The sequence below is a fragment of the Rattus norvegicus genome, chromosome 15, assembly GCF_021556685.1.
Source record: "Rattus norvegicus strain SHRSP/BbbUtx chromosome 15, alternate assembly SHRSP_T2T, whole genome shotgun sequence".
In the NCBI taxonomy this organism is placed as follows: domain Eukaryota; kingdom Metazoa; phylum Chordata; class Mammalia; order Rodentia; family Muridae; genus Rattus; species Rattus norvegicus.
The window spans coordinates 13316163-13338825 of record NC_141548.1 but is presented as its reverse complement, the minus strand read 5'-3'; the positions used below and the strand labels follow the sequence as shown (position 1 = coordinate 13338825).

Genomic DNA, 22663 nt, shown 5'->3' with positions numbered 1-22663 from the left:
TTTTCCATGGTTCAAAGTTAAGCTTTTATTCAGTTTTAAATTAAAAAAATAAATTTCATTATTAAATAGTGAGATGGGTCTAACTAATGTTCAGAGAGTTTGTCACTCAGGAACCAGGGGGTCACAATTAATGGGGGGACATCATCTAAACTAAAATTATTAGACTTGTATTGTTTGTGAAAAGTTCAACAGTGACATGATTCCAAAGAAACTGAAATACAAAGTTTTAATGGTGTACAATGGAGGGAGAACTGAACCACTTATTTTACTACAAGCAGAAGCTCCCTTCCCAGTGCCAGCCAGCGTGGTTGCTATACCACAGTGCTAATGTCATCAGGTTCATCCGCCTTCTTTTGCCTGCTTGGCAGGGATTTCAAGTATTCCAGGTGTCTCCGGGCATCCTCCTGATTCTGCCTCACGTAGTACACCACATAAGAGATCACCATGGTGAACCAGCCAAACATGGTGACGAGCATGGCATAGTCAGTAGTCTTTTTAGGGAGGTTACAAAGGTCAGCATCATTGGCAGCATTGAGGAATGGTCTCCCAGCATGCTCATCCAACACTGAAGTCTTGCAAATGACATTGTGTGCTGTCTCATGATTGGATGCCATGCTCCTCAGAACTTGCTGGAGAGTACAGTCACAATGCCACGGGTTGTTGGCAATCCTAGCCCTGGCCTTCAGATTATTGAAGGCATTTTTGTGCACGCTTTGAATCCTGTTGTCAGACAAGTCTAGGGTCTGCAGGGTTTCTGCAACTCCTTTGAATGCATGCTCATCAATAAACTCGATGCCATTTTTGGACAGGTTGAGAACTCTCAGTTGATGGAGGTCCTTAAAAATCTCATTGGGGATGGATGTGATCTGATTGGAGTCCAGATACAGCAAAACCGTTTCAGGAGGGAGATCTCTGGGTATTTCCTTGAGATTTGCATTGCTACAGGTGACATTTAACCCCCCAGAGGAAGAGCAAAGGCAGCCCTTGGGACACATACTGGCAGAATGAAAACACAGTATCATCAGGACAAAGCTTTGGAGGAGGAGACACATGGAGAGGGAGCGGGACAGCCACAGGTCGACCAGATTCATCCTGGAACCTCTGCATAATCACGAGTCCATTCCTCATTCACTCCAAGTGTTGCAAGGGTTCTGCCTCTGACCACACTCTGGATTTCTTTCCTGGGTGGTTCAAACGGATGCCGCTAGCACACAGCCTTCATTATTCCAGTCCTTGCTTGGGAACCTAAAGGAAAGGGAAGCAGATACAATTAGCTCTTTAGCGAGGGGGAGGTGCATGGCAATTAAAAAGTGCCCTCAGGTGTATGCCTAAAGAAGAGGCAAGAAGGTGAGGTAGGCAGGTAATTTCCATCCATGCCATTAGGGATTTCCTGTGTAATGGGAATCTCCTCCTGAAAGCCCCAAGGCTGGGGAGAGGACTCAACAGAGGTCAACATTTCCACATCCCTTCACCTTGTTTTTAGCCAGGGCAGAATTAGAACAAACTTTTATTTACCATCTCTTCTACTCCTCTCCTGGACCCTTCTAAGGCAATAAAATTTAATTGTCTTTTATGCTTCCTATAGTACCAGAGGCATTATGCAATTCAGTCCTGCACATGGGTAGGAACAAGAACTGATATTTCAAGGCTAATGGCCACAGATAGAAATGTTTGTCATGGACTTTCAGAAGATACTCAATGTAGAATACTGTCTCTCAAGAAACATCCGACTTAAGAAGTGGGCAGTGCCTCTTACCTTTAGTGCACAATATTCCTGGAGGCAAACCAACAAAAGCCTCAGGAATGGCTTACTTCCCAAGTTCCTAAAATTACACTGTGCCTAGGAGGATGCTCACACTGTGTCCCAAAGGATTCTGTTTCCTCAACAACACACTTTCAGCCCAATTCAAACAAGGCACATGGCTGAAAGGCTTTTTATATAAAAGAAGATAATTAAGAAAAACGGGCTTCTAGGACATCTACAATAGGCTATTTATTCATTCACAGATGCATACACACATACGTGACATATGTGTTTATATATACTATTATATACTGCGTGTGTATAAACACACATACATATACATATACACATTTTATTGTTAGTAACTGCTATGGAAATTTCCCAATAGTTGATTTTTTTCTTATATGTATTGCATATTTCCTATGTTCTCTCTCTCTCTCTCTCTCTCTCTCTCTCTCTCTCTCTCTCTCTGTTAGTTTAGAAAAGAGGTGTGGGAATTGCAAAAGTAAGTAGCATTAGCAGTATTATAGAGTCTCCTCAACAGCAGAATAAAAGTCAGTATGTAGAACTAACCTATGATAATTGTTTACAAAGGGGTGAATGGCTCTTAGTGAGATTACAGGACTTGTCTAAGGTCAAATAGCTTATAGGAGTAAAGCCAGGAACTCTGCCAGGACCTTTACTCTGACTCATCCATCTCACCTCTCTTTCCACGGCCCCCACAGCTTTCTCCACTCCCATCTGCTCTAAGAGTGCAGGCAGGCACCATGGAGCACTGCCTTTGAACCTCACCACTACTGTGTTGCAACCAGAACCTCTATGCTCTGGGTCTTGCTCTGTGTTGGAAACCTCATGGAGCTCAACTGGGGGGCTCCCTGTATGGGGAAGAAGACACACTTGACTTCAGAAATTTCCTTTTTGGATTCAGGGAACATTAAGTACCTCCACTCTCAGCTTCCTTCGTGAGCAACAAATGACTTTGTGTGAACATATCTTTTATAAAGATCCCAGATGGATAAATTCATAGGGAAATGACTCCAAATGTTACCAAACTCCCAGAAAAGATGATTAATGTGATCTGGAAACATAATGAACTGAGTTGTTAATCATTGGGAAATTTGATTAACAACAGCAGAATGGTGTGGATGTGCTTTTGGAGTCCCGCATGCCGGCAGTGCCAAAAAGCAAGAAGGAAGGAACGTAGACACACTGGGCAATGAACAAGGCCCTGCTTTATTTGAATCCATCAAACACTGGAAATCATAAAGGAAGGCCAAGCCCTCTGTCAATACATGTTTTCATTTGTGGTCAGGAGTCCTTTCCTCCCTCCCATTTATACCTTTGAAACTACACCGTGACATTTGTTCATCTCTACTAACTATCTGTATGGGAGAAAGACCAAAAGAACAGGGAAGGGAGGGGCATGCGGACAAAACAGAAGGGGGCAGAATTACAGACTGAGGATGACAGAAGAGGAAATGATAAGGGAGTATTTGGTGAAATTAGAGGAAGTCCACATCAATCAAGTGACTTCCACCAACCCAGTGTCTCACATACAGATTAACTGAAGGGTGGCCAACTCTGCAGGACTTTCATACTTTGAGTTTTTTTTTTTTTAAGTTGATTGCTCTCACCAGAGCATGTCAAATACAGAGGCGAATGCTAGCAGCAAACCACTGAACTGAGAATGAGACCCCCGTTAGAGGAATTAGACAAAGGATTGAAAGAGCTGAAGGGGCTTGTAACCCCATAAGAACAACAATGCCAACCAACCAGAGCTCCCAGGGACTAAAGCACTACCCAAAGACTATACATGGACTGACCCATGGCTCCAACTGCATATGTAGCAGAGGATGGCCTTGTTCGGTACCAGTGGAAGGAGAAGCCCTTGGTCCTGCCAAGGTTGGACCCCCAGTGTAGGTGATTGTGGGGCAGGGTGGTAAGGGGGGGTGGATGGGGAGGGGAACAACATTATAGAAGGGGAGGGGGAAGGGTTTTGGGGCTTATGGACAGGAAACCGGGAAAGGGAATAACATTTGAAATGTAAATAAGAAATAACCAGTTAAAAAATGTTGATTGCTTTCTGAGTAGATGTGCTCCCTAGTTCAGAGTATAAGTTTTTTGAGGATATGGGCTTGTGTCGGTCTCATGTGGAAATAACAGTAAATAGTGTACGAGCACCATGTGGTCCAGCTTTAGTCTTTGTTAGCATTATTCAATCTCTTTAAATATCATTACTTTTTTCATTGATTCAATATTACAAAAGCACTTAATTATGAAGCTGATTTGAGAATTATATGAGGTAATCAGCAGTAAGAGCACAGTACTTGTCAGCTATAGTTACTGTCACCTTTCCTGGATGTGTGCCTACCATCTATATAGTGACTGGCACATGGGAAGCTATAAATACTGTCAGTGAGAGAAGCAAAGTGATTTTTAACTTTAAAAACCAGCTCATTAAATGTCTACTGGTTCCACATGCTAATGTGGGAGACTTGAAAATGCTGTGAGTATAGATAGGCACCTAAGGAGATGGAAGAATGGATCTTTTCTCAATAGACTCCTCTAGACTCAGTCATGGTTTCTCTAGAATTGCCATTCCAATATTGATGGTCACACATAAGAAACAGTTCTGAACCACATTGAGATTTCAGCAGAAGATTGTGGTCCTTCTTGAGATGGGATCCTTTGTCTCCTAATGAGCTATCCATGGATGGAATATCTGCTAGGAAAACTAACAGAAAGCACCACTTTCTTTCAGAGTTGTTGGCTAGAAATAAGAATAAATCCTTTTGAGATTGACTAAATGGCTCAGCTACTGTAACTTGGTTTATTACCCCCTTCTAGGTTATAGTGGCGAGAGATTCAGGATGTGGAGAGCTGCTAGAGCCTGAAAATTTATGGACTCCGATGACTCACATGTTGAAATCTAATGCTAATACAAGGGTAACATAAACATGTCTGTAGAAAAGTGGTTCCTCATGTGCAGCATTAGCCCCCACGTAAGCATGACTTGAGAAATGCTTGTCTCTGCATTACAGGAGGACACAGGCAGAATCCCATCTTTGAATCAAAAAATGGGCCTCCACTATATACAAATTCTTTTGAGATCTTGATCTTGGATTTTTCCATAACCATGATAAGTCAGTGCAGCCCAAACATACAATCAAGGTCAGATCATTTTCTCAAGGGGTTAACTAACTGATTAACTAGTTCAAAGTGATTGGCAGCATGGCATACCCTTAATTTACTGGTCAAATGGACAACAACTGGTGAACAGACAATGCTCCAAGAAAGAGGAAGACATTTTCTCATTGGTTATCACCATAAAGAACAAGGTTAACAGGAGCACAGAGACATGCCCCTGCCCCTAGTCTGTTTTCAATCAGCTTTGCATACAAAGCCAAAGGGAAAATAAGCTGCAGTGCTGGAGACCAGGGTACCAGACTGCCATCAAAATTAAAGTTCCTAAGAGAAGGGCTGGGGTTACAGAGATAACAAAGCCAGCACCATCAGCCAACAGCTGTCCCTATGACATAGACCTGAATTTACTAACGGTACAGGCGAAGGCCAAAAGCACCTTTCCTAGCCCAAAACTCCTCCTCTGCAGGCCCCAATTCACTGGACTCTGTGCTCTTTATTCACTTCTCCCCTTGGTTATGTCAAATAGGGAGCCACAGTTCCAAATGTGGTGTGTAGGTGTGACCCACTGTCTGAAAGAGGATCACTTTTCCCAAGACTCATGCCTTGTTCACATTACCTAGCCACATACACTTCTGAGCTACAAAGTGAATGCTGGGGTTCAGTGACGGCCATCAAACACTCTTTCCAGAATGATAGAAGCTAAGTCTACTTAGCTGACAGAGACAGTTTACTCAGCAGCTGAATGACAAGCCCTGTCCTATAATTATATACACTGATAATTTCTATGTGCGAGAACATGTATATATATACATATATATGTGTATCTATATTATATAGGCATATTAGTATATACTATATGTATATATACATGCAAATATAACACTTATATATATGAATACATATATGTGTAACACTCATGTATATGAATATACATTTGTGTGTATGAATGATATGCCATGTCATTTAAACCATAGGATATCAATGCCAGTTAAATAAGTTTAAGTTGAAACAACTATGACCTTTTTTAAAAATAGGAAAAACATTTAATGTCAACATACAAGAAAAGGGCAACATGTTCTCAGCCCCTTGAGTGCAGAGAGCACTACACCCTTTTTCTACAAGTAGCAGCATCACAAATTTAGAGACAATCGTTGCTGACGTAATGATAGCAAAAGATCACCCCCGAAAGTAACTTGGTAAAGAAGTTTCTTACAGTGGAATCACACATATGTACAATGTTTGTATAGGGGGTTAATATGCAAATGAAGTATACATTAACAATGCTTACATAGGCACAGGAAATTTCCAAAAGGGATAATAACTTGAAGCAGATAATGGGGCCAAGAGGCTACCAGAAGGAAAGACTGTACATTGCCTACTTCTTCTGTATAGACTGAAACTCTTATGGTATAAAACTACTATTATAAACCCTAAAAAGATAATCCTACAAGGATACTACATAATAGCTAGAAAACTAACCCAATTTGGTTATTCAGGAAGCAACTGTTCTCCCTAGGCAAGGGCTGGGCTGTGGCAGCCCAGGGAACAAAGGCAGATCACATTTCAGGATACGAGATTGAAACATAAATGAATAACATGCAAAATAGAAGCGTGGGCCACACCCTGCAGCAGCTGGCCTGGCTGTGAGAGCTTGACAGTTCAGCAAGGACTTCATCCAGAAGGACAATGTCGCTAATTTCTGTGCCTGCCTGCTGTTCAGGGCCAGGGACAGAAAGCCACATGTGCACCTGACCCACCAGGTCCAGAGGACGGCCAGGTTCACTCAGCCCTCCATCAAGTCCAGTGGCCCCAGTGAAGGCTCAGATACAATTCTTTATTGTCTCCACACATGCACACTTGCCTTTGAGTGTCTGCCAAATGCCAGGCCTAGTGGCTGGCTGCTGACTATGAAAACGAATTCCAAATAAAGAATCTTCACTTACTCTAGTTTGCATGGCTTTCATTTTCCAAGTCTAAAGGTGATAAACTGGGTATTTTCAAGGCTAGATTTCCAAAATATAGGTTTTTTTATTTATTTGTAGAGCCATGATCGATACGACTGGATTTTTATGCTTGCTTCGGCAGCACATATACTATACGATTGGATTTTCAAATTTGAAAAGAGTATAGATAATATACCTAGTACTCTATTTAACTTCTGGATAAGAAACAAATAGTTGATGAGTGGATTGCTTCAGAGCCTTATTTTGCATCACTGGGATCATATTTGCAGATCATTTTCATCAATGAGTTTTCCTATGAATTTTACTTTCATCCCATTCACAACCACATAACACCACAGGAAGGTTCAGTGAGAGCCTCATCTGGAGAATCTGAAAGTAAAATCGTAATTTTCAGTCTTTAGCTTCCCCCCAGAACCTCCCAGATCTAGCACAAATCACTAGTTCTTTCTGTTGACTTCGCCCGCACCTGACCTCCATCATTTCAGTGAATTGTGTTTCCACAATGGTTTTTTCCTAGGTCACATGACCACCTATTTTTGAAACAGAGCAAAGGTCATCATCCTCAGTGGCCCATGCCCAAATTTTCCTTGCTCTGACTCTCACCATGCCAGGCTAAAATGACCCGGTCCAGGCCATCCCATTAATAAGAAGCCGTAATGATTCCTTTCTGCTCCTAATGGTCTCCTTTTCCCATTACCAGCCATTACACTCATAACACAGACAAAACCTGAGTTTCACAATCATAGACCACTTCATATTCAACTAACAGTTCCTGGCTATAGAGGAAGAAGCTACCAGAAACTATCGCAGCGGAAGATCTCTACAGTGTGGAGCTGCTTCCTTGATTTCAAAACCAATAATGAAGAAGTGGACTGAGGACCAGCCAAGAGACCATCAGTAATGTCAGCTGGGACTGATTCTTCCACAAGAGGCACAAATCCTCCCTGAGACCGAAGACTCTTCTGCAGAATCCTGACAGCCACTCATTATCACATTCTGCTGTCTGTCATGGCTACTTTCCTATTGCAATTACTAGGGTACATGATCCCAGTGGATACTCAGTGTCTGGTCCGTTTTCACATTAGTCCCATTAGTATGAAAATGGTTGAAAGGACTTTGGTTCTGCTCTCATTTCATCACACATAGCTAATGCTTCAGGTTTATCACATCTGTTTGGAGATGCATTCAACAGGGTGGTACAAGTGAAGTTCTGACCGGGGTTCTGGTAAAATGGATGTAGAATTCCCAAGTAAGGAGTTAAGTTACTATATGGTGCTACTTGACTGGAATATGCTACTGTAGTCTAATATCTTCTGATGTACTTTAAGAATAAAAAAGGTCCAAAGGCACTTTATCATCTTCTCCAAAAAGGGTTTATTACATGCCCCTTGGAGTAGGGTAGAAGAGAGTCATCTAGAATCAGAGCCAGCCAATGTGTTGTTTGGAGGCCATCCTCGTGATATTTGAAGGTTGAGTCAGCTGCTATTCAGTGTGTAAACATGGATAAGAAACTGGTTACTATGGGTCGGATATGGTCACTGAAGGCAAAGTTATCATCTGAACCAAAAAAGGTCATATAGTTTCCAGTGTGAAATTATCACCAACAAGAAAATCAGGGAGAGTGCTGAATGCTAACCAAGGAGTGTCTATGCTTCAGTTTAGATGTAGGAACATCTGGAATTAATATGGCCCTAAAATAATGGGACCATAGATGGGGACTGTGTGGTGGAAGAGTCTTAGGAGGGACTCATCAGCTCAAGATGAGTCTTCCCATCTATTTGTATTTCCAAGGGAAGCTGATATCTCACCGGACATGAGAGGGAAGTGGACAGGACAGAGAGGAGAAAACAATACCACCTTCTCTTTTAGACTGAAACAAAGGAATGTAGGGGGAAATTGAGTATAAGAGTCAATGTTGTGATTAACCTTCTGGAATAAATTTGTACTTTGGTTTACATTAAGTTTGTTACTTAAAACAGTAATCTTACTTAGGCTAATCATGAAACTATGGGCCTGAATGGAGTACTCATTCCGACACTGGGAATAGTCAAAGAAATAGAGATTAAGGGGCTGTTGGGGGAGAAAGAGAAACTGTATTTTCTCAGGAAGGCACAAACCTCCTTACAACACACTCATGGAGCAACTGAGACACCGGTGAGAACAGACTAAGGCTTCAATGGCTACAGCCTGTTCATGGGATGCCTACTCAGTGACAGACGCAGAATCTGAAGTCCAGCTTTTTAGCCTTAGTGAAGCACAGCCCCGTAACACACTTTACTAATCACAATCAAATTCCTGTTTCCTCTCATCTAACTCCACTAAAATGGAGACACCAACCTAGATGCAGTTTGTCATAACACAAACATCTGTGTGTTGCAGAAGTTATGGGGATCTAAGAGGAGAGAAGGCGGCTCTGAGGAGAGAAGTCAGACAACAAATAGGACCTGGGACCTTGGATCACAGACACTCTCAGCAAAGAACTCAGACCCCTGAATCCCCCAGGTCAAACCCTGGCCCACAAAAGTCAGGAAGGAAAGAACTGGGAACCTAATTTCCCCTGACAGAATCTGGATCTTAGATGTCCCCCAAGGATCCTTGATGGCCTCCAGATAAAACCTAGAATCCAAGGTGTTCCCAGGTAAGAATTTAGACTCCAGATGTTCTCAGGACAGAAGTCTAGCCTCAAGTATCTCCAGGACAGATCCTGACTCTAGATGCCCCTAGGAGAGATCTCATAAGCACTTGCTTTGTGCTTCTCTTTCCTTGTCACTCCCAGTAGCGAGAGTCTGTTTTATAAAAAGTGCTGGATTTTAATGCCCAACCAGCTCTCCATGAATCAACTGACAGAGTCTGGTAAAACAGACTATACGACCTCAACTTCTCTTGCAAGTTCCCATAGTTCACCCTGACATTACGGTGGCAGGAGACCCCTTTATCCCTGTCCCAGTTAGCTATAGTACAGCTTTTTTCCTTCTTAAAACCTATATCACAGAACACATCTTGTGCTGTCTGGTCTTATGTCTACTTGATAAAAGGTACGGTCATCCGAGAAGAGTGAACCTGAATTGAAAATAAAATGCCTTCATAAGGTTCAGCTGTGGGGCATTTTCTTAATTAGTAATTGATGGGGGAGGGTCCAGCCCATTTTGATGCCAGCACTGGGGTCATAGTCCTGGATTCTATATGAAGGTAGATTGATCAAGTTATGATGAGCAAGACAATAAGCAGTGACCTCTCCATGGCCTCTGCTTCAGCTCCTGTCTCCAGGTTCCTGACATGTTTGAGTTCCTGTCCTAACATCCTTCAGTGATGGCATAAGAGGAAGACATGTAAGTCAAATAAACCCTTCCCTTCCCAACTTGCTATTAGTCACAATTTCAGTAGAGCAACAGAGATCCCAACCAGAGCACATTTCTAAGTGAACTCTTGAGATACTAAGCAAAAGGATGACTCTTCTGAACATTTTGTCACCAACCTACATGATCTAATGATCACAGTGCCCCCAAAGGATTTCAAGAGTTCTTCTTGTCCATGAATTAATTCCCTGGAAAAACAAATAAAAGAATCCAAGACTCTTTTGGCTTTCAGCCAAAAAGTTTTCCTGCTGTAGGTTCAGAGCACAGGGTAAAGATATTTTCATATTTTGACTAATATCCATAATTATTATAGAGCATGTCTTAAGTTTCTGAAATTAAGTGGGAATCATCCACTTTGGCTTCTCTCTGCTTCACAATTATTATCTCTCAGCATGTGCTTATACATTGACAGCACTGAGAGCATTGGAAACTTAAAATATAACCTCCATAAATTCAGCTCTCCAAGTCTTACCAGCTTGCAGATTGCTTGAAGGTCGTCTTTACCAATCCCTAACTTAAAATATATTCAGATTTAGCTCTGTGTTCATGGTTGTTACCTTCTAAAAACATTTTATCCTCCTTAACCCTGTCCCATATCTATTTCATATTAAATTGATAATAGTCATTGACTTGGGCTGGAAAGCACCTGATGGAGACAAATGAGGCTCAGCTTTGCAAGGAGCAGTGTCCAGGGGTTTAGCTAGTCACATGCTTTTACACTTCAGATGTTTTAGTATACCCAATATACCAAGGATAAACCAAAACATCAATAGCGTGCCCCTCTAGTGCTGTCATAGTTCCCAGGACATTGAACTAAATTCAAGGGAAATATATTTCCAAAAGCTTTTGGTCAGTAAACATGATTTTATGTCTTAAATTATAGTAGTCGTGACCAAAAACTATCAATTCCTTTTTTGGATAATTTAAATTTTTTTTATACGTAAAGGAAATAGTTTGTATCTCATTTTTACATTGGATACATGTTGGACAAACTCATGGCCTGGCTCCAGTTGAAATGAAAGAATCGCCCTGATACAAACTGGAGGTACTGTAGAGCGAAAGGCTACAAAAGGTTACACAGAACAACACAAAAGGAAACCATAGCAAAAGCAACAGGAAGACAGGACCCATAACTTCCGGAGTCATTTGAATTTTAAACTTTGCTACTTTCTCATCTTTGTACACTACTTTCATTGTGTACTTAAAACCTAACATTTGGACAGAAGAGGAGTTCAAGGCCCTCCTTGCTTACATTCTGATTTTTACGTGACCCTGGGCTACAAACCCTCTTCAAACAGAACAAAGCAATGACCACAGTGTTTTGGCTTGGGCCTATGTACAAACAACTACAGACCTGCAATCTCAATTACTCCTGGATGCTAAGGTAGGAAGGTCACAAGTTTAAGGTCACCTCAGGTTATAGAATGAGTATGGGCCAGCCTGAGAAAGTTGAGAGACTCTCAAATTCGAAGGTAAAAATAGAGCTGTGGACATAGTTCAGAGTGCTTGGCCAGCATTCAGCATTGTTCATTATTCAACCAACTAATCAGATGACAAAATATGCTAAAGTCAAAAGGAGCATTGGAGTTAGAATGGCTTCATGCTTAACTCTATTATCCAACCACAGCAGTTATTAGTGATTTAAAGTCCTGTATAGTTTTGTGATTTTAGGATGTCCTATTTAACAGTTCACTTCTGTTAATGAAATGAGTCAAGAAACACTCATTTCTAATGCATAATCTGCCTACTGTAATAACCATGCTTCTTTGCAATATGGGATTAGGTCTCTTCTTATCCAGAGGTAGAGTCTTGTATCTACATGGCTAGACTTGCTTTGGCCACACCAGTAGGCAGCACCAAGAGGGTAACAGGTCTGGTTTGAGTCCCCCTGAAAGGACTGTTGTACTGTTATTTTTCTTCTGAGGACCCAGCTGACACACATTATCATACTGCATGGGGCCTGCTGGATGATGGGAGGTTACCTATTATGGAAGCCAACTGTTCCCCCTGAGGTATTTCAACTGTTTCACACTTATGAGGCAATGCAGCCTGGTCGATCAAAGGCAATTATTTAATCTTAAGCTGACCGACTACTCTGAGTGAGCCAATGAGACTGGGAGAACCAAGCTACCCACACCTGTGAACAAGGATGAGCACCTTGCAGATACTTTATTATGGAGCTATTAGAGGCACGTGATTCTACCAATTAAATTGCTTAATACATTTGGTCCTTACCCCATGCCTGACTGATGGTTGTTTAACATCAACAACTAAGCTCCTTAACAAAGTGTGACAGAGGGCTCATTCACAAGGGCTGTCATTGCTCCATGCTAGTTCCACTGTCATTAGAAAACAAATTACTTAATGCTATTTGCTGACCATCACAGTCGATGATATTCTGGGTTGTTATGGTAACCTCTGAGCAGTCCCGAAAACCTGACACACAGATGAAAGATATTCATGCAATCTGAAGGTCAGACTTGAATAACAAATTGAAATACTGTTTGCTCATGTTTCCCTGATGCCTAGAACAATGGGCGAAGTGGAAACATGCGCCTTGTGTGGGACTGGAGCTAAGAGCAGGGATTTGGAAGTCAGACTGAGTCTAAACACCAGATCCTTCACTGTACTTACCTTGGTTCCCCTGTGTGTGAACAGAGAGCCTCAGAAGCCCTTACTGCTTTGACCTTTTATAAGGATAAAGCAAGATTATTTAGGTATGATACATTGAACAGAACCTGGTTCTAGTCTGTAGACAATAATTCTGAATTATGTGCCGTCGTTGAGCTGCTTTTGCTTCCAGTGTGATCTTGAAAAACAGAGCATATGTTTCTCTCCAGTTCCCAGAATCACCCGGAAAACAAACGTCAAAGAAAGCAAAGGTTATAGAAATTCAGTGGGAACTTCAACATCATGTCTTAGTGATCCTATGGTACACAAGTGCAATAAATAACAATTTATTAATTCAAGACTCTGTTACCATGTGTCTTGTATGAATTCCCATCTGACCCTAACCAGAGCTTCGACTCCACTACCCTGAAAATCCATGCAGTGCTCTCCCAATTAACTGGACTTTGGTCATTCCCTTTCCATAAACCTTATCTAGAATTGTGGCTTTACTTGGATTCTTCCTGAATCACCCAAAATGATATACTGAGATGGAAACCTGTTCCTGACCTTAATTGGGGATGTGTAGGGAACGCCCACTTCTCAGCTTATCCATAGGCCACCTGCTCTTCCTAACTAGGGACTCACAAATCTTGGGAGGGGCAGGGAAGTGGGTGAGGGCTTGGCATGGAGGCGAGTTACATGAGTGGTGAGTAAAAAGGAAAACCAGCAGAGTCCAGGACCATCTTATACCCGAAGCAGCCCTGCTAGCTGGACAGTTGTCCTTCCCAGAGTCACTGCTCATCACATTAAACTGACAACCTGAGATCTGCCGCAGAAGCACCCAGCACAGAACTGTCACCAGCATCCCAGTAATGACACTTTGATTTCACATTCATTTTCATTTTGTTAAGCACCTACAATGTGCACTTAAAAACCCTACCTTCTCCACGATTGCATGCAGGATCATAGGAGGTCAAAGCTGACCTCATAGGTTCTATCTTCAAAGAAGCTGCCTGTCCTTTAAGAGAATCCAGTATGTAAACCATCTGACTAATAGCCTCACACAGGGCATTCACACAGCCAGGATGCTGCCCGTGGGCTTTTGGTCCTGAAGGACAGGTCCCAGACAGTAGCATCTGCTTACCTATGATTGCAGTGGGCCCACGAAGCAGGCAGTGTTTAGGTCAGTGGCTTCGATGTAGTTTAGAACTCTCTTTTCTCTCTATGCTACACCTTTATTTTCTCAGTTAAACATATTGTCCTATCTTCCTACCTAAAGCAGGCATTCACTAGAGAGAAATCCCCCAAATCAAACAAAGCAATGTTATCGGAGATTACTGTCTTCTGTGTCCTGTGCAGTGCCTGAAAGCTGTACTGGGGAACACACAGCCCTGAGTTGGTAGGATTCTCCTCTGGGAAGTACCCGGAAAAATTAACAGCCACCATGGGACTGAACTTTGTCAACAACACACCAAATAATACTTTCCGAGTTCCTTTAATTGTCTTCGAGAAGCAGAAAGATGTTCCCTGTCTTCTTTTCGGACCTAACTGAACAGTTCTTTTGACACCCTGTTCAAAATGTCATTGCTTGTAGTAGGCTCACAGAAATAGTAGAGGAAGGGAAGGACAGAGAGCTACGGAGAGCCATCCCTCATGCAATTATCTTCAAAACAAAAACAGAGGGCCTAGTCCACAAGGAAATGGAGGAGGTGGGATCTAGTCCATGAAGGCAGATATCTGGCCAGATGGGGATTTACAGCATCTTGTTCTGGAATGGCCAGCTCCCTTCCTCTGGCCTCTCTGCTCCTCCAGAACAGGCTTCTTTGCCTTGCCATTGCCTCACCTGTTGATGGGCTCACGAAGGTTCAGTCACCATAAGAATGCAAAATGCCAGGGGCTGGGGATTTAGCTCAGTGGTAGAGCGCTTGCCTAGGAAGCGCAAGGCCCTGGGTTCGGTCCCCAGCTCCGAAAAAAAAGAACCAAAAAAAAAAAAAAAAGAATGCAAAATGCCAACAGTTCCTTACAAAGCCAATTTTATATACAATCAGACGGCACATGGGTTTGGATGGGTATCGTATTTTTACCCTGAGTCACAGCTTGTGAGAGACAGAAGGATGCACCTGGCATGGTCTCCCAGATTCCCTCCTTACAAACACAGGGCTGAGGAGCACAGCCCACTGAGTGCCTCTTTCCCTTCCACTGTTTTGAACACAACAATTTCCAAAGTCACAGATGGGAGTTTTGGAGTTTAGAGCAAGACATCCACGCATGGTCCAGATAGCAGACCATCTGAATAGCACAGCTGTGGGTATCCCCAGGACTGCTGGGGGGCTGATGGCACAGCACATGCTCAAGTCGAGCTGCTCAGTGAAGGATGGAGTTGTTGAAAACGGGGCAGAACATCTCCTGAAACTCACATGTTCATGGAAAGAGCTGGGGTCTTCGATGTTACTCAAGGCTGACTTTTGCCTCCTCCGAGCTGTGTGCAGTCCACAGGGAAACAAGTGAAAGGAAGAACAGAGAGTCACTAATTGAGAGTGGCTCCTTATAAATTTAGATTAAAAAATAGAAACAGAAGACCCAGTCACTGGGCAATGAAGTTTGTTAAAGTGGACATCTGGCCAGATCAGAAGTCACTCAAGATTGCCCTGTTCATCTGGAAGCCAGGTGATATCAGTGTGAGCATTGTTCATTATGTCAGGGCTGATTCTGGGATCCACACACACTGTTCCCAACCCTTGCCTAGGGCCTTACCTACAAGTTTCAGGAATACACACTTGAAATATGAAGGCAAACTACTCACAGGGAGTGAAAGGCAAGGAGAGATGGGCCTATAAAGGAATTGTTTCCTCTTTCGTTGTGATTGGAGAGAAAGAATTCATCATGGCCCCTGGGCATGTGGAGCGGGTTCATCTATAGGGTCCCGTGTCCAGCTACTGGGTCCCCTCGGGTCAGCATCTCCCTGCAAACTAAAATATCTGGCACTTGCCTGTGACAGGAAAACTGGGGCTCTGGTCACATGCAGAGCTGATACTTGCCAAGCAGAAGAATCAGTTCACAACAGAGAAGCATGAGTGGCAGCTCGAAGCCACGCTTGCAGCTCCATTGCCAGGAGCACACAGGAGCTGGGAAGCATATTCTAGACAGTGATTATGGGGGTGAGCTGGGGACAGCCATTGCCTTCTGCTGGTGCTGGCAAGTTATTCATTGCAAGGATGAGCTTTTCCTCAGCACAAAGAAGCAGCATTATTTTTCTGTGGTCTTCTATTTAAAATGTGTGCCTGCTCCCTTCCCCAGTGGATCTTTCTTGGCTGGCCAGAAAGGGGAGATGTTATGATGGTTGGAAGATGTGGGCATAATTTTGATCATTCATTGTCTTTGACTCATTCTACTACTATGACAAACATCAAGACCAAAAGCACTTTAGAAAAGGGAAAGGCTTATTTGACTTGCACTGCCAAGTCACAATCCATCATTAAGAGAAGTCAGGGCAGGAACTCCAAGCAGGAACCAGGAAGCCAGGGCCATGGATGAATGCTGTGCTCTGACTCACTCTGATCATGCTCAGCTAGCTTTCTTATATAAGGCCCAGAAACAGCGGCTAGGAATGGCACTGCTCACATTGGACTGAACCCTCTTTAGTGATCATCAAAACAAATTCTGACCTAGACCTTTCCCCAACTGAGCCTCCCTCACATGACTCTAGGCTATGTAAAATATGTGGCTGAAGCTAACTAGGACATGCAACTCACTATTATTAATCTCCAATGATTTAAGTGCTCATTAACATATTTTAAATATGCATAAGAGTAAGCTTCTTCCAAACATAAAACATACGTTGATCATATTTACCCCCATTGCCCTATCTTGTCTCCCAGTTTTAGAACATCCAAGTCATCCTTATAGGGGTGACAGCAACACCCAAATGAGTCCTTTGTGAAATGGCTACAGAGAAAGCCTCAATGAGATTTCTTTACAGAAACAAAGCAAGAAAGAAGTTGCCAAGGATCTTTGTAGAGGCCGCAGAGAGGCTGTCTGCCTGTGTGGCTGCTCTGCTCAGTAATCAGAGATGGATGAGATGAGGCTGCATGGGGTGGTAGTGTCAAGGCCAATTTCTTGACTATTTCAATTGTGGATTACCTCAACCTTTCCCATCTGTCTCTTTGGTGGTCCCCGGCCATTTTCCCCAGTCATTATCATGAGTACCAGAGGGAAGGCCCGGGAAAGGAAGAGTGATCAGATTCAAATGAGTCAATTCAGCCACTTGTGAGCTGCTCAGCTCCCAATCCACACAGGGAGGAGGCTGCAGTCAGTGCTGCTGTGGTTTCTAGTCTCTGTGTTATTCCCATCCGTCTCCTGTGCTGCCAGGCAATCTTGAGTGGGCTATATGGAAATGATCTGGAGGATGAAAAAAGAGGGAGCTCTCTTCCCCAAAAGCTTCTTCAAAGAGGGAAAGGGGTGTAATGTTCTGAGCAGCATGGCACAAAGAACGGCCACTGGAATTTTATTAAACAAACTCACGTTTGGATGCACACAATCTCGTCATTACTCGAGGAAAAGGAAATGAAAAGAGAGCCCTGGTTATCACAATAGCAAGAAGATAGTGAAGTGTCTATAATGACCAGAACAAGGATCTCAAAGGCAGAAGGAAAGGAGGCCATGTTAAATCATTACAAGTTTGGAAAATGAGGGAAGATGAAGATTTTAAACCACTGTACTGTCAGTGATGCGTGTGGGTTGCTGGGGAGACAACCTGGGGAAGACAAAACCACTTCCTTTTCTTCATGCTTGGTGAGTGGAACAAAGGTAGAATGGTCAGTATTCTCCTACTTGCTCTTTTATGGTGGCTAATGTGGGACACCACTTGCATTCATGGATACCCCTGAAATGAGGGTTTGACAACACTGAATGGGCTGGAAACAGATAGTTCAGTCTTGTTGGCTTCTCCTAAGCTTGTCTCTGTGACAGACCCAGAGATAGCCTCCAGGAACAGCCACAGTCAATGAATGGCAATCAAAGGGAATAAGGCCATCTCAGCCCCGGTGGACTAATTTAAATCTTGAGCTGTTGTGAATTGCGCTGGGTCTGTCATATGGCTACATCAAAGTCACTGTCTCTCTGTCTCTAATCCTATCCACACCACGTGTCAGTCTTCAGGGTACTCCCCAGTATAGTATATTTCCTACATGAAAATAATCAGAAGGTTTATAATCTAAACAGGTAACTGCTCATTTGTATACCATACTGCAATGTGTCCAGCTCATGAGTTTCTTCTTAGTTTAAGATTTATAATGTGGTATGATATGGTAGGGTAGGGTATGTATGGTATGGTACAGTATAGTACAGTATAATATATAAAGTTTGTATTTGCCACAAAAAGAGAGAGACTGTTACACAACAAAAGAGATATGCAATGTAGGAAGGGGATGGACTCAGGACAGAAGAAGGCTAAGAGTGATGGAGAAGGGGCCTGCGTAAGCATTTTGAGCTTCTGGTAATAAAAGAGGCAAAGCCAACATTATCTTAAGAAGTTAGATCACTAAGAAGCAACAGCTATATCAATCATAAAAAGTGGAACCAATAGTAGGCCAGAGTATTGGAGAAAGGAGAGGTAATGGGTAGGTATGATTTTGGGAGACTCCATTCTGTCAGTGAGCTGGTAATTGTTCATTTTCGCTAAGCCAAAGAACATGGTATTTTTGTAAGGTCGCTATTGGTAATACACATTTAGAAAATGTTTGCCACCAGAGAAAGACATTGTCACTGAGATGCTGACTTGACCCATTGAGCACACTACATCTGACATACTACCCCACTGAATGGCACCTTGTTTAGATTTCACATTTAAAAGAAATAAAGATTTGTGAGCACAATGCCTTTCTGATTTAGTTTGTAGAAATTTTCCATCAATTGATATGCTGAAGTATAGCAAGCTTAAGATAGTATATGCAGCACAGGGGTACATTTGACTTGATGCACCCTGTTTGTGTTCTAGCTCTTGAGGAGAAGGATCCTGAGAGCATTTCCCATGTGGATAGTGTCCTAACATCACCATACTCCTTTAAGGAGACAAAAGCACCATTCAGTATGATTCTCCTAGGATATTGGAGAACCATCTCTCTCTCTCTCTCTCTCTCTCTCTCTCTCTCTCTCTCTCTCTCTCTCTCTCTCTCCTCTTCTTGGTATAATCAGGTGAACACTGGCTAATGAGCTCTGACCATAACTGTGTGAACGTCAGCCCTTCCTCAAGTTGACATAGACTTTCCCCAGACTCCCTAAGTCAGGGTATTACTAAGAAGTGCAGCTCTCCACGCTGGGAGATGACAGGAACGACAGATGAAGTTCTCTCTTTGGAGAAATGCAATTTGGAGCTCATTATTGCCTCTGCACTGTGAAATCTACCTTCACTGTTACAATCCTATAACCTTCTCCTGCCAATAGAGGGACAAAGTCTCAAAGCCATGCCGGGCTTTGTCTATGTCACAGGCTACCGAGATAGACATCACCTTGGGAAGCAATGTGGGTGTAGTACTCACCGCAGGAAATAAGAAGAGTCAAGGCCAAGAGAGGTGAATTAGAGCTTTTAATGGATCCTCACAGGAGTGGGGACAGAGAACCAAAGCCACCCCCAGGGGAAGGCAGCGTGAGAAAGGAGCTCATTCTGAACCTGGAAGTTCCCAGAGTGAATGCTGTGGCTTCAATATCTGTCATCTGAGAAATCATTGTTAAAGGATAATTGCTGTCCTAGCGGCACAAAGGTGAGGGATTCTAGAGCTACGATGTCTCCTGCCCTCTAATGGTGCAGCACTGAAGGCCTCAGCCTTCAAGGTTTCGTGAAGGAAATCTCTGTTCACAATAAACCATTTATTTAGTAATTCCATTACAGCTCCATAAAACAGATTGCCAAGAGAGGGACTTTTCACCAAGACTGCCAGATATGGAAACAGTAGACCAGACAGTGCCAACAAGAGACAGAGGTGGTGACATGCATCGCATTAACAGTCAGGGGTGTGACACTCTCCTCCCACCTGCCCGATTCCCAATGCTGTGTGGTCCTTCAATGCCCCATAGATTAAAACTGACTTGATTTCCTGAGAACCAGCTGGGCACAAGAATCTGCCTGGGCACTCTTACTAGCTAAAAAGTCTTTGCAGACAGACCTAAAATGTTCTCAACTTTGTTTTCAAGACAGGGGATGCTTCCAAGAAATTGTTCAGCCAGCCATGGTCATGAGTGAATAACTTGAGCAAATCATCTAAATTGGCTGATTCACCAACAGAAATGAGATGGATCCATGGCAGCGCAGTCAGCTGGAAGGACCCAGGAAAATACTGAGACAAATAAGCTGTGGGCTAAGGGTCAGACTCTGCCTCACACCGAGATTCACCACACAAAATGCACTGAAGTGAGAACAGAGGTTTATTCCTGAAAGAATCTGTTGGTATGCCACAGCCCAGCTCTGTCCCAGCAGGCAAAAGAACAGCGCAGAGTGGAAATCAGAGTAGGCTGTTATCTTGGACCTGAAAAGACAGATGGCAGTGGGCTGGACAGGGTGCTGGGGTGGCCGTTTTTTTAGTAGGAAGGATTTCAGGATTGGAGTCTTTAGATTCACTTCTTTATAGGAATGCCAGTCATCCTTAAACACTGTAAGTTTACACATCCAGGATTCTCCTACTCCATGTTGGACAAAAACACTGAAAATCTCCATGTGTGTTTAGGAGTCTTGGTGACTAGATTGCATGTGCATTCCCTAAGATCCCACACACAGTTTCAAAGACCACAAAGGGGCTTAGAGTTGACTGACGGGTGTGGCCCATCAGAGTGCAGTTGCAAGATGCAAGGTTCATCGGTATCTGGAAAGCCCTCATCACAGAGTGTTCAACAGATCAGAAGCCATGCTGTTGAAATGCCACCTTGAAGTGAGCCATGTCCACCACACAGTCATGTCCTTTCACTTGACTATTTGAAGTTAGGATGTAGGCCATTTCCCAGAGAGAGACACATCGCTCAAGAGAAAACAAAACAAAGCAAACTTTACACACTTTCCTAGTTTTGCCTTTCTGCTATGACTTCTCCTGTCTCCCCTTCTGAAATAGTATCCTAGAAGTCACAACATGTCCTAATTATGTCTAGAAGACAAAAGTCCTTAAAGCCTGAAGAAGTGGTACCTGTAGAATCATAAGGTCTAGGACAACTTGAGCTACAAGGAGAACTGCCTTAGACAAAGAGAAAAAGACAACAACAACAACAACAACAATCTTCAAATGATGCTGTCAGGGCTACAGATCTAAATAAACAAAGCTGGAATTGCTTCTGCCTGTCAGTCTCCTAGGCCACACTTTCTTGTGTAGATAGGTATGGGAACTGATATCTCAGTTCTTGTGTTGTTTTGTGTAAATACACTGGAAGGCTAACAAAGATAGAGGGAAGCCAGTGCTCTCACACCGAAGCAGTGTGACGTTCAATGAATAGCAAGGAAGGGACTCTTCTCTGGGGTACGGCATCGACAAGTGAGGCTCTGAAGACAGTGGCACTTACATCAGCAGTGCTATTCATGGTGAAGGATAACCGTCTTTGAATATCTGTTCCTGTTTATCTAGGTGGTGACTGTCTTCCCAAGAGCTGTTGGCTAGAAAATTGTGCTTTAGCCCATAGCACGACTTCCTGGATGGAAATTAATAGCTCTTCCCATGAAGAACAAAGCAAATAGAAATGTGATTTTTTTTCAAGTAACCAGAAGACGTGGTGGGAAGTACCAGAGACCTTTTCATAGGAGACACTGCGATCTGGATGGGATAGGATGAGGACTCCAGTGAACTTGAGCATTTGCTAGGACAGAGTAGTGGTAATTAGCTACTGGCTATTCAAAGAAGGGCTTCCAACTTAGGAACAGTGAAACAAAAGGAACACAAATTAATCAAGTTGGGCAAGACAAAGGACTGGGTTAAAGCAGTGTGAGAGTTTTCTTGGCTATACTATAGAAGGGATCTAGTTAACCACTAATCTGGCAACCACACCACTTATCCTTATTTATTAAACAAATCACTTTATTTAAACATTCAAGAATCTTCATTCATTTCATAAACACTTCTATCTATAACAAGTCCATCAGCCAGCTGGTGGTGCTTCTCCTACTGGACAGACATTAGAGCTTCATTAGAACAAAATAGGAAAGAAAGCCACACCTAGGCAAGGATGGTTCTTTGCAATACTCATAAATCTATGTTTGAGAATATGTCAAAACAGATTCCTCACTGTGAGGTAGGCAATACCGGGCTTTAATGTTTTTATTATTACCCCCACCTTTTCATGGTGGGAAAACGGGTGTGCTGTGAAGTCACATTTCAAGTGTCCATCAAGGAATTCCCAGTTTCTGCCTTGCCACAGTTTGTATACAAGGGAGACCCAGCAGAACTCTTTCGCAGTGGACTTGTGAAGCTAAGGTAAAGGCTCTTTCCTAGGTACATAGACGCATGTGGCTCAAACACAGAGCTTAGCAGGACTCCCAAGCAGAAAGACTTGAATTCTATATTTCATATTTTCTTCCTCAATGAAAATTTTCAATGAGGAAATTAATGCCGGGGGCCTTGAAAAAAATAAGCAAAAGTTATTATCTTTGGGTTCACAAAAGTAGTGAAATGTTGGCTGGGGCAGGAACCAGGAGATTCATATCCTTGTGAAATTTTCTGAGGATTAATTTCAGTTAATAGTAGTGGTTCATGTTTCCCTCTCTCGGTTTTGAAAAACCAATAAAATAGGCTTAATTATCAATCATATTTGACATTTCTTCTATAAACACAAAATTAACCTTGTGGGCCTGCAACTGCTGTTTAACACCAGTGCAA

The 22663-nt window shown here is 42.8% G+C and overlaps 1 protein-coding gene across 5 annotated transcripts in view; it reads right to left on the bottom strand.

Moving 5' to 3' along the window:
- Lrrc3b (leucine rich repeat containing 3B) overlaps positions 1–22663 on the bottom strand; it is a 78073-nt gene continuing 55410 nt past the window's right edge. For all 5 annotated transcript variants that reach the window (XM_087585524.1, XM_087585525.1, NM_001399495.1 and 2 more), the window contains 1 exon segment: positions 1–1245. In XM_087585524.1, the coding sequence (XP_087441650.1) occupies positions 312–1091 (780 nt within the window). In that variant the 5' untranslated portion in view covers positions 1092–1245 and the 3' untranslated portion in view covers positions 1–311.